The sequence below is a fragment of the Meriones unguiculatus genome, chromosome 20 (assembly GCF_030254825.1).
Source record: "Meriones unguiculatus strain TT.TT164.6M chromosome 20, Bangor_MerUng_6.1, whole genome shotgun sequence".
Taxonomy (NCBI): Eukaryota; Metazoa; Chordata; class Mammalia; order Rodentia; family Muridae; genus Meriones; species Meriones unguiculatus.
The window spans coordinates 62,579,634-62,592,128 of record NC_083367.1 but is presented as its reverse complement, the minus strand read 5'-3'; the positions used below and the strand labels follow the sequence as shown (position 1 = coordinate 62,592,128).

At 46.1% G+C, this 12,495-nt stretch overlaps 1 protein-coding gene across 1 annotated transcript in view; it reads left to right on the top strand.

Annotated features, from left to right (window-relative positions):
• Positions 1-12,495, top strand: part of Igf2r (insulin like growth factor 2 receptor) — a 94,513-nt gene that overhangs the window by 61,827 nt on the left and 20,191 nt on the right. The window contains exons 22-29 of the mRNA XM_060373550.1: positions 35-230; positions 3,917-4,081; positions 4,756-4,899; positions 4,991-5,166; positions 5,430-5,517; positions 6,274-6,489; positions 8,701-8,831; positions 9,004-9,101. Of these exons, the coding sequence (XP_060229533.1) occupies positions 35-230; positions 3,917-4,081; positions 4,756-4,899; positions 4,991-5,166; positions 5,430-5,517; positions 6,274-6,489; positions 8,701-8,831; positions 9,004-9,101 (1,214 nt within the window). The remainder of the gene's footprint in view (positions 1-34; positions 231-3,916; positions 4,082-4,755; positions 4,900-4,990; positions 5,167-5,429; positions 5,518-6,273; positions 6,490-8,700; positions 8,832-9,003; positions 9,102-12,495) is intronic.

Genomic DNA, 12,495 nt, shown 5'->3' with positions numbered 1-12,495 from the left:
TGGGCCTGTGTAATTTTTCCTGTTTGGCTTCCAGTTCAATATCTGTGGTACAATGCCTGCCTGTGGAACGGCTGCGGGAAAGCCAGCCTATGGCTGTGAGGCGGGAACCCAGACAGAAGAAATAAAGGACCTGAAGCCAGAAAGGCCGGTTGGGATGGAGAAGAGCCTCCAGTTGTCTGCTGAGGGATCCCTCACTCTGACCTACAAAGGGTCTTCTCCACCTGACAGAGGTGAGCTGAGGCTTCTTGCTTTGTAGCTAACAGGCTCATGTCCTGACAGATCTGCACTGAATCCTCTGACGGCATCCTCAGAGAGTGTTGGTCACCCCCCTCCTTGGGTCCTTTACATATTGCCCACCCCTTCTTTTTTTTTCTTGCACCTCCAATTCTTCAGAGGTGGGGTGTTGATTCTTTAGGCACTAAAGAAGCAAGTTTCCCCCCCCCCCAAGTTTTTTTTTTTTCCTCTTGTTTTATTCGCTCCGGTGATACGGTTTCTTGTGTACAGTTTGGGTATGTTAAGCTTGCTGGTACTTATTTTGTTAGGAAGTGCAGGGTCAATTCTGAGCCCTTCGTAATGGCAGCAGCAGTGTCAGTGGACGGCTCCTGCAGGTGAAGTGTGCCACCAGTACTTGGTTAAGATGCTGTATGTATGTAGTCTGCTGAATTCTCATGCCAGCTGTCTAAGTCTTCGCTTTTCCTTTTGAGACAGGCTCTTAATGTCTGACTCTGGCTTTCCTGACTGCCTATGTAAACATGGCTATGCTCAAACTCAGATATCTACCTGCCTCTGCCTCTACCTTGATGGCATCAAAGGCTTGGGCCACCACACCTGGCTTAACCTCGATTTGTGCTTAATTACTGCTAACTACATTATACATGTTCCGTACTGAAAAGTAGAGAGGTCTTGTGCATGTGGTTCATGAGTGACAGCCTCAGGGTGAGATACAGGACTCTTGGGTTCTGTTCTAGGTTCTGGCTGTTGAATTTCTGTTTTACAGATGAGGAAATGACCTCCAGGGTGGGATTACTTCCCAAGCCACATTGTTAGGCCGCAGAGTGACCCTCTGACCCCCACCAATGCCGTTCCATCACTGGAGGCCGAGATTGAGGTGTTGTTTGTGTGATGGGTTGTTCAACATGCTCCAGCCATCTAAAGTGGACACTGGGAGGCAGTTAGTGTTGCATGGGAGTGGAGTATACATCCCAAATGATTTGTACTTTAGTCTTCTTACTTTTTTTTTAACTTTACACCTCAAGTTAACAGACGCTAGTAATGCAACACTGTAATAACACTGTATCCACAAAATACAAATGATCATTTAAGGACTACTGTAAACAACTATGTGCCAGTGTCAAGCACCAGAGGAAATGGATAAGCTCTGAAAACTATATCTTGGTAGGATTGAACTATGAGGCACAAGATTTAAATAGACCAGTTCTAAATGGGTGACAAGATTTCATCAGCAATAAGAAGTGATTAGAGTCAGATTCAAGCACTACTGAATCTTACCAAACTTGTGAAAGAATTTTGAACCTGCTGCAGTGAAAGAGAAGGGACACTTTGTTACCATTGTACCAGGCCAGCGTTTTTCAGTGTGAACAAACTAACAACAGCCTGTAATACATGCAAGGCCTTGTTTAGATAACCCCAAAACCTTGAGCCAATGAAATGGCTGGCTCAGTTAGCAAAGGCAGTTGACTGCCAGATGTCCTAAATATGATGACTTGAGTTTGATCTCTGGAGCCCATCTACAGGCTAAAGGAGAAAAGTAATTACAAAAGTATGCTGTGAAGTTATCCTGTGCCCTCCATTTGTGCACTGTGGTAGGCACACATAGCCACACAGATACGTGCAACTAATTAAGAAAAACCACAAGACCAAAAATCAAGAAAGACAGTTATACAGAAGCATTGTCTCTTTGATCTAGCAGTCCCAGTGTGCTATAACCAGAGGATTTGAATTCAACACATTAGATATCAGTACTTGCCTTTACTGTAGCCTTGTTCACAGCAGCCCAGGTATAAAATCAACGTAGGTTTTCCTTGAAAGATGGGTGGATTATACAGAGAAAATGTGAACACAAAACGAGTACCAATGGGTACTAAAAATGAGTGAAATCTCTTATCAAGCAATTTGCATGGTACTAGAAATTGTGTTAAGTGAAATAAATCAGACAGACAGATCTTACTGTTCTCACCTATACATTAAAGCTATGGTAAGTACTTGATCTTGAAGCAGAAGTGAAATAGTAGTTATCAGAGTCTGGGGGCTAGGGAGGTGAGGAGAGTTTGGTTAGTAGGGCTTAGGAGTATGTTTGTTAGGAAGAATAATGTTCCATGAAGCATAGGAGAGTTACAGTTGACAACACTGATTGTGTTTCTGAGTAGCTGATAGAGAGGAATGTTGAACTGTGCTTGAGGAGGTAATGAGGTTGTCTGATGTGACCGTATATCCAGTGACTGTCTAGTTACTGTGTGCCAGTTAGAAATAAAAATACATTTAAAACTAGTTGAAAATGTTTTGAATAAACTTTTGATAAGAGTAAATAAGGTTAAGAGTGCCTCATCTGGAGAAGGAAGTGGACTTACTTTGGATGACAGGTTGGAGATGGCATGGAGCAGTGGCTGGAGTTTCGAGAGAGCTAATTATAGTGGGCTAAAGAATTAACCAAAGTGCATAGATAGTTGGCTGCCTTGAGGGTGACCAGGCCAGCCATCAGTGTCCTCCACGTGGGTGGCTTGAAGGGCTGTGAGAGCATGTGACTTTACAGTGAGCGCTGCTCCAGGTACCTTCCCAGATGAGCTCTTGAAACCTTTCAGTGAATAGAAGGGGCTCAGTGCTGGGAGCCTGGGGCAGTTGCTGGGAGGGAAGTTCAGGTTAGCAAGTGTGGGGGGATGGATTGTGGTCCTTTGATTCTTCAGAGTGGCCACTCTCTGAAAGCTGCTAGGATGTACGCAACTCTCTGCCTCAGCATCCAAAGTTGTGTGGTTCATTTTATAGTTGCTTTGCTCTCCAGTTGCAGACCACCGGTTTAAAATAAGAATGTTTAATTATTTTTCTATAATATTCTTTTTAGGAAAACATTCCTGACCCAGCTTGCGAACACTGGGGAACATTTAATGATTGCTGTTGAGACCCCAGACTTGAGTTTAGTCCCTTACATGTGCTTCCTCACTGCTTTAATGCTCCCAGACCCTGAAATGGATTTTGTGGAAACTCAGTGCACCAGTGGCTCTGGAATGCTGGAATGTGGAGCTCTGCTCCAGGGTCCCACCCACCTTCACAACAGCTTCCTTGGTTTTCCTTCTTTCGCCTTCACACAAGAGTCTGCATTCAGTGCAGCAGTGATGTTTTTAAAATGTTTGATTAATTGAGTTCCCTCCTAGCGAGATTGTTCCTTGTGGCTCCACGTTATGCCAAGAGTAGAAGCCAGCATACCCACAGCAGTGAGCTCTGGCAGTAGGGGGTAGGGGTGGGGTTCTCCTTGTTCTACCTGTCTGTATGCTTTTGCAAAATGAAGACTTGCTGTGTTGTCTCCTTCACCCCAGCCCTGGTCTCTGTACTCACTGTAGGGCACACTTCTGCTTCTTGCAGCCTTGCAGGGGAATAGTAGGTGTGTAGGGTTTGCTAAAAATATATAAGGAAACAAAGGTTGTTCTGTCTTCTGATGGACTGATAAACTAATGTGAGATGTGAATGCTTTCTGATAGAAAGAACGGTAAGAGTAGATCCCCTGGCCTAAGCCTGTCGTTCCAGTCAGTATTGCTGGGAACATATCCTTGCTCTGTTCAGGTCATGCTCCTTCGCAGCCAGCTACCCTGCTTTCTGGTCACTCCAGGTTGGCTGTGAGCCCTTTTGCTGCCCTTGCTTTCCTTAGTCAGACACCTGCTGATTTGGTGGCTTTCTTGTTCCACAGGCACGGCATTCATCATCCGCTTCATTTGCAATGATGACATCTACCCAGGAACTGCCAAATTCCTGCATCAGGATATCGACTCTACACGAGGGATCCGGAACACTTTCTTTGAGTTTGAAACTGCATTGGCTTGTGTTCCTTCCCTAGTAGATTGCCAAGTGACCGGTGAGGCCTAGGAGTTAGTTTGAGAGAGACCTAGGCTGGGTTTGAGAGAGAGAGAGAGAATGTGTGTGTGTTTCTGTCTGTCTATATTTATTTGTGTATGAATGTCTACATGCTTGAATGTAAGATAATTATTTGTAAATGTGGCCTATATACTTCATAGATAATGTGGTGATTGTTGCCAGTTTTTAAAATGATGCTTAATGGTATAAATGCTTCTCTTGAAGAGACTTACACACACACGCACATACACACGCGCGCACACACACACCCATACAGTTAGGGGTTTAAATTATGGTCTGGAGGGTCAGTTGCTGCATAAGAATTTAGAAGAAAACTCAAATAATAATAATAATAATAAAAAGAAAATTATACAAATGTAGGTCAGAGGTTCTAGAAGGAAGAAAAAGACATAAGACCTAAGAGCTCCGTAGATGTGCCCTGAGGTGGCTATGTCGTCTGATCTCTGTATTTGTGCTGTCCTGTGATGATTTTCCAGCAGGGATAAGTTTGGACAGTAGGGACAGGAACATGTTTCTGTAGGCCAGGCTTCCTGTCGATTTCTTTGTGTCTTGCAAGGCATGCCATCTGTATCCTGGCAGTCTTTACATGATAGGGAAAGTAGTACCAGAACAAACAGGAAAACCCATTTTCCATTGTGTTTCCTTCCGTTCCAGACCCAGCTGGGAACGAGTATGACCTGAGCGGCTTGAGCATGGTCAGGAAGCCGTGGACTGCAGTGGACACCTCGGTACATGGAAAGAAGAGAAGTTTCTACCTGAGTGTCTGCAGTCCTCTCCCTTACATCCCTGGATGCCACGGTGGGCTGAGTCCTTGTTCTGCTTGCATTTCTGGAGTCTTATTTGAGCCAAGGTCAGCTTTTCCTCATTCTCCGCTCTTGTGTTCATTCAGGCAGTGCAGTGGGCTCCTGCTTGGTGTCAGAAGAAAACAGTTGGAACTTGGGTGTGGTGCAGATAAGTCCTCAGGTTACTGCAAATGGATCCCTCAGCATCCTGTATGTAAATGGTGACAAGTGTGGAAACCAGCGCTTCTCCACCAGAATAATGTTTGAATGTGCCCAGACGTCGGTGAGTATGCACGTCAGCAGCGAACACTTGGCTGGTGTTTAGTTCTGTTCCCACTTCCTTTTAACCACAGAGTCTTCTGTGATGTTTAAAGTTCGTCTGTGTTTTATAGACTGGGGGCATTGTTAGTGTTTGACTAGTTTGTTTCCTCAGGCTTGAGATATTCTATAAATACTGAATACTTGGCTTAAGGAACTGAAAGATTGCATTTATTATTTGTTTTTGTTAAATAAGTAGAAAACAAAGCAAACTGGCTTCTGTTGCAGGGGTCACCCATGTTCCAGCTCCTGAACAACTGTGAGTACGTGTTTGTGTGGAGAACAGTGGAGGCCTGTCCCGTGGTCAGAGAGGAAGGTAAACCCCAGCCTCTTGTCTGAGTTACTATAAATAATCGTTACAACATACACTGAACCTGTAATGTCTCAGATCGGAAGCCCTGTGATGGTCTCCTGTAATGTCTCAGATAGGAAGCCCTGTGATGGTCTCCTGTAATGTCTCAGATAGGAAGCCCTGTGATGGTGTCTGCCTGTGGGGTCAGGAGGTGCCAGCGGGTGGGTCAGTACTCATCCTTGAGGTTTTTTACTAAGCCATTTGTTAATTTTTACCACTAGCCTTTTTCTACTATACCTGGATTGGGTTTTGGTTTTTCTTGAAACCAGTAAAGCAGTCAGGAAGGATTTGGTTTATTGAAATCTGATAATGTACATAGGTGTCCCTCCAAAGCTGTCTGGCTAATAAACAAAACAACATGGAGGTAGCCCACATTTTTATTAAAAATTGTAAAATTTCCCTGGTCTGATGGTGCAGGCCTGTAATCTCAGCTTCACAGGAGGCTGAAGCAGGAGGAACGGCTGAAGGCCTGCCTCCCTGGGCTGTGAGTGAGTTTGAAGCTAGTGTGGGTAATTTAATGAGACACAGTCTCAAATCAGTAATTAGAGTTAAGAACAGAGCTCAGTGATAGGATGTTTGCATAGGGTGTGCTAGGTCCTAGGTTCGATTCTCAGTATTGCAAAGTAAATAAGAAATCTTATTTTAAAATATTTTCCCCATTTGGAGGTATGAATTCATTTGTGATAGCATTTGCTCTTGGCTTCCTATGTGTTCTTGAAGGAGACAACTGCCAGGTGAAAGACCCCAGGCATGGCAATTTGTATGACCTGAGGCCCCTGGCCCTCAACGACACCATCATCAGTGCTGGAGAATACATGTACTACTTCCGGGTCTGTGGGAAGCTGTCCTCAGATGTCTGCTCTGCCCATGATGGGTCCAAGGTAGTCTCGTCATGCCAGGAAAAGAAAGGACTACAGGGATTTCAGAAAGTGGCAGGTACTGTTGTTTTCCTTTCTTTCATTGTAAAATGTCAAGATGTAATGCCAAGGATCTCATTTCTCTAACTTGGAATGAGCCATCTCCAACCAGAACACTTGCTGTATAATACAAGCAACGTACCTCCTTTCCTCCCTCCCTCCCTCCCTCACTCCCTTCCTCCCTCCCTTCCTTCCTCCCTCCTTCCCTCCCTTCCTTTCCTTCCTTCCTTCCTTCCTTCCTTCCTTCCTTCCTTCCTTCCTTCCTTCCTTCCTTCCTTTCCTCCCTTTCCTTCCTTCCTTCCTTCCTTCCTTCCTTCCTTCCTTCCTTCCTTCCTTCCTTCCCTCCCTCCCTCCCTCCCTCCCTCCCTCCCTTCCTTCCTCCCTCCTTCCCTCCCTTCCTTTCTTCCCTTTCCTTTCCTCCCTCCCTTCCTCCCTCCCTCCTTCCCTCCCTTCCTTTCCTCCCTTTCCTTTCCTCCCTCCCTTCCTTCCTCCCTCCTTCCCTCCCTTCCTTCCTCCCTCCTTCCCTCCCTTCCTTTCCTCCCTTTTCTTCCTTCCTTCCTTCCTTCCTTCCTTCCTTCCTTCCTTCCTCCCTCCCTCCCTCCCTCCCTCCCTCCCTCCCTTCCTCCCTTCCTTTCCTCCCTTTCCTTTCCTCCCTCCCTTTCTTCCTCCCTCCTTCCCTCCCTTCCTTTCCTCCCTTTCCTTCCTTCCTTCTTTTCTTCCTTCTTTTCTTCCTTCCTTCCTCCCTCCCTCCCTTCCTTCCTCCCTCCTTCCCTCCCTTCCTTTCCTCCCTTTCCTTTCCTCCCTCCCTTCCTTCCTCCCTCCTTCCCTCCCTTCCTTTCCTCCCTCCCTTCCTTCCTCCCTCCTTCCCTCCCTTCCTTCCTCCCTCCTTCCCTCCCTTCCTTTCCTCCCTTTCCTTCCTTCCTTCCTTCCTTCCTTCCTTCCTTCCTTCCTTCCTTCCTTCCTTCCTTCCGCTTTAAGCTTATGGGCAGTTTGTTTTATGTAGAGGCAAGATGAATATCACTGAGCACAAGTTGAGGTCAGAGAATAGGAGTTGGTTCTCTCCTTCCACCATGCAGCTCCTGGGGATTGAACTTAGGTCATCAGATTTGGCAGCAAGTTCCCTTACCCACTGAGCCATCTTGCTAACTTATTGTGGACAATATGATTAGAGATTGGAAGAAAAATAGCAGAGGAAGGCAAGCTGGGAAACATGACAGTTGCCAGAAGGGGAAAGAAAGCTTTGCCTTTTGCATTATACTGGCATATTCAGCTTAAGCAGCCACAAGGCAGACAGGCAGCTATGTATAGCAAGTGGGAGTGAGAAAGAGAAAGAGTGAGGAAGCCCAGAGTGTAAGGGAAAATATGCCTAGATTTTGGCTGTTTCTAAAAGAGAAAGAAGAAAGAGTAAAAGGCCTTTCCAAGTTAGGACTCAGATGAGTAGGCTATGAGCTGCAAGGCCACGGGTGTTTCTGACCCTGAGCCCATAGTTTTTTTCTTCAGGCCGGCTATGGGACACAGTGCTATGGAATAATGGGTATCTGCAGGCAATATACCCTAAGGTTGCATCAAAGGGGGCAAGCTTATTAGAAGGGTTAGCTATAAAACTGACAAGGTTGTACTGGAAAGATGGCTTAGTACTTAAAGAGTACTGGCTACTTTTGCAGAGAACCAGGATTCTATTCCCAGCACCCACATGGTATCTGACAACCATCTGTAACTACGGTCTCAGGGGATCTGACAGTCTCTGCTGACCTTTGAGGGCACCAGATACACATGTGGTACACAGACGTACATGCAGGCAAAATGCTTATACACATAAATAATAAATCTAAAACTGGTAGAGTTGTTCGGCATGGTGGTGCCTGCTTGCCACTGTCATCCCAGCACTCACTTGACATGTGAGGATGTGGATTTGGAGGGCAGCTTGTGCTCCATGTGAGACCCTGTCTTACTAACAACACCCCAGCCCCACTCGACAAGAGTGTTGAAAAGAGGCAGAAATTGCTGCTGTGGGGAACATGAGCACCACACCGGTGCCATAGTGAAGGTGACACCCCTCAGGTTGTAGAAGACATCATACGCTTGATGCATTTCTAGGCTGAACCTGTGGGCAGCCATCTTTCATGTAATGTGGACAGGATGAGTAGTCCAGCACTGTGGGTCTGTGTGATGTGACAGGCCTCCTGATCAGCATCACGGCCTGGTAGCAGCCGCGCTTCTCTTTCAACAGGGCTCCTTTCTCAGAAGTTGACCTATGAAAATGGACTGTTGAAAATTAACTACACTGGGGGGGACACCTGCCACAGGGTGTACCAGCGCTCCACTACCATCTACTTCTACTGTGACCGGACCACACAGAAGGTGAGCATGAGCGGCAGTCTCCCAGCCAGTCCTGCAACCCCACTACAGCTGCTGTTCGGTTATGGCTGGCCTACTCTCAGAGTCTATAAGATGCATTGTTTACATGACAGCTGTTGGCATGGCTTTCAGCTTGAGTGCCTATGTTTACCTATGTTCACCTTAACCCTTTCAGCCAGTGTTTCTGAGGGAGACTTCGGACTGTTCCTATTTGTTTGAGTGGCGAACACAGTATGCCTGTCCACCTTTCAATGTGACGGAGTGTTCTATCCAGTAAGTTCACGGATCTGTGCGCTCTTGGGGTCATCCTATCTTGGTACAGCTAGTGTCTGGGGTTAGTCCTTTCACTTCTTTTCATACTGGGGAGATTGACTCCAGATGGCCACATTTGTGGGCGATTGTGGGCGATTGCATCAGATGTACATGGAGAGGGGACGTGAAACAGCTTCGTAGCCTTCCTGCTTCTTGGAGCTATGAGGTACAGAATGGTCCACTGCCCTTTGTCTGCTGCTGTGTCACGAGCCAGGGCCCTGGTGACAGTGGAACTTTTCAGCCCTTAAGTGTTTGGTGGATGGACACACATATTGTTGCGGGATAGACGAGGGGCCATCAGTGTAGCCCTAGCCTGCTGGCTCAGTGTCCCTTCTGGTCTCTATCTCTTATGACTGGGCTGCTGTCAAGATTAGGGGGAGGTTTCCTCTCAAAAATGGATTTCTGAAGGCCTACTTAGGAACATGTTGAGTCCTTCCCATTTTTGAAGATATGCATGGTTCCCACATGATCAGGAAGGGCTGATTCTCAGCTTCCCTTTGCTTGCCCTGGGAACTTCTGTTTTATATAGATAGAGTGATTTACTCTAGAGTATATGTAAGTGCAGACATTCTGTAATTTGTGTATAACTATATGTGATTGTTTAACAGTGTTACTTTTTCTGGTTCACATGGCAAAATATTTTCATGTGAACCAAATTTGAACACTTTGTATTCTGATGGACATGAACTGTTCTGAGCAGACACCAATGATGCTCATACTGTTCTCTTACTGCCATTTGAAGTTGGCTTTAGTTTTCCAGGGTCAAAACTTTTATTTTCTCTTCCTAAAAGTATTTCTGTAAAAATTAAGTCAGAAGAGATTCCATTATCAGTTAAAATAGCAGTTCATGTATAGAGTAGTAAATTCATACAGCATGCCACAATGCTGTGGAGGCAGTGGCTGGTTCCAAGACTCCTGTGCTGTCCCGGAATGTATGAGTCCCATGAAGCACTGTAGCCTGTACTGACTGTGTGTTAAGCCATTTCTGCATTACTTAGGACACCCTATGCAGTGCAATGCTGGCTAAGTAGTTGTTACACTCTAAGGTGGCATGGAGGTGCACACCTGTAAGCCTAGCACTCGAGGAAGCTAAGGCTAGTCTAGGCTACATAGAACCTGGCAAATAGTTATACAGCATCATTTAGGGACTTGTGACAAGAGAAACAAACTGTTTTCCACTGCACACACACAGTTGCTTTCTGAATGACTCAAATTCCTAGCAAGTTGAGTTCCTGGGTCTCAAGGGCTGACTAACCCACTAACTTGATTCCTTGCTTTGGGCTGGCCACCTTTGTTGTCACCTTCTAAGCTGGGTATCATTTGTTTGTTGTGCACTGGTCTCTGTTTCCGGCTCTCCTTTCCTGGACTGTCCTTTCACTTCCCAGCCTGCCTGGCTCTTGCTCTCTACTTTTGCCTGTAGCTCTGCATATCCTGTGTCCTTATTGCTTCTATCCTTGCCACACACCACTTTTCAGGCACTGTAAAGAGCAGGAGAGAGGCCTTTGACAGTGTCTACTGACTTGAGGCTTCCCTGCAGTGCAGACAGCTCACCCTGGCTCAGGTTCCTCCCAGGACGCAAGAACCTACTCTCTTCACAGTCTCATAGGACAGGTCTCAGTACCACAGGGCCTCTGCTCTGGCTGCGTCTCTGCTGTGACATGCTCTTTCAGGATGCTGCTTGCTCTGTGTGCCTCAGGTTTATTCAGAGATCACATTCTCAAGAGAGCATTCTTTGGGGACTGTGGGTGTAGCTCAGTGTGTAACACATTTGCCAGGCAAGCCTGAGGACCTGAGTTAGAATCCTCAGTACCTTTTCTGCATGACAAATGGGTGTGGCATGGGAGGTAAAGGCATAATCCCCAGAGGAAACCAGCTAACTAGACTATCCAAATTGATGAGATCTGGGTCAGTAAGAGACCCTGCTTCAAGAAGAGATGGAGAACAGTCAGGAAAAACACCCACTATTAACCCGTGGTCTTCATATGCACACAGACATTGATATGAACACAAACAGTGGACAGGTATCCATCCCCCACCCCCAAGAAAAGGGCTTTCTTTGGCTGCCCTAAAATTTCAGCCAACTCCAGACTTAGATTATTTTTTCTTGCTCTCCCTCCCCACCCCCATTCAGTTCTTTTAGTTATCTAATATTTAAAAAATAGATCAAGAGAGAGGACCCTGACTAAAATGCTCAATCCCCATCCCAAAAGGCAAAGAGGAAGGACAGAAGAAGAAGAAGAAAACAGGAAACAAGCTAGAAACCCGCCACGGAGGGCCTCTGAAAGGCTCTGCCCTGCAGACTATCAAAGCAGATGCTGAGACTTATGGCCAACTGTTGGGCAGAGTGCAGGGAATCTTATGAAAGAAGGGGGAGATAGTAAGATCTGGAGAGGACAGGAACTCCACAAGGAGAGCAACAGAACCAGAAATTTGAACACAGGTGTCTTCCCAGTGTTCTCCATACTCCAGCCAAGTGCCATGCATGGAGATAACCTAGAACCCCTGCACAGATGTAGCCCATGGCAGTTTAGTGGCCAAGTGGGTTCCATAGTAATTGGAAGAGGGACTGCTTCTGACATAAACTGATGGGCCTGCTCTTTGATCACCTCCCCCTGAGGGGGGAGCAGCCTTACCAGGCCACAGAAGATGACAATGCAGCCACTCCTGATGAGATCTGATAAACTAGGATCAGAAGGAAGGAGAGGAGGACCTCCCCTATCAGTGGACTTGGGGAGGGGCATGCATGAAGAAGTAGAAGGGTGGGATCGGGAGGGGAGGAGGGAGGGGCTTATGGGGGGGATACAAAGTGAATAAAGTGTAATTAATAAAAAAAGAAATAAAATTAAAAAATAGATCTTATCTGTGTTTTTTTTTTCTCTAATAACATATATAACCTCTGTAAAAATGGCCCTTTAAATCTGTTTTGTTTAATCACCTCTGCTGGCTTAGCCTTTACTTTTGGATGAATAATAAGCTCTTTTCATTCTCCTTTGAACATAGAGACCCCTGAGCTGGTTCTCATTGGCCCTCAGCTGGACCTAAACCTGGGGCCCTGTAGCAGCTGGTTGTGTCCTGACTTGCTTACATTAGTATTGTGTGTGACACATGGCCAGTTTCCCATAGCTTCTTGTGTCTAGGTGTGTGGTGCTGGACTATTGTCCAGGCAGAAGGTCCACAAAAATTCATATTCATTTCCAACCTTTGGTAGCCTTAGATCTAGACAGATGGCTTAGCAGGGCAGCTTCTGAAAATGGCCATGAGCTCTGAATGCCAGTTGGTGACTTCCTTTGACCACTGATTTACAATTCTCACTGGCCTCTGTGTGGAGTCTTTTCTAGATAGTTCATTTTGTTGA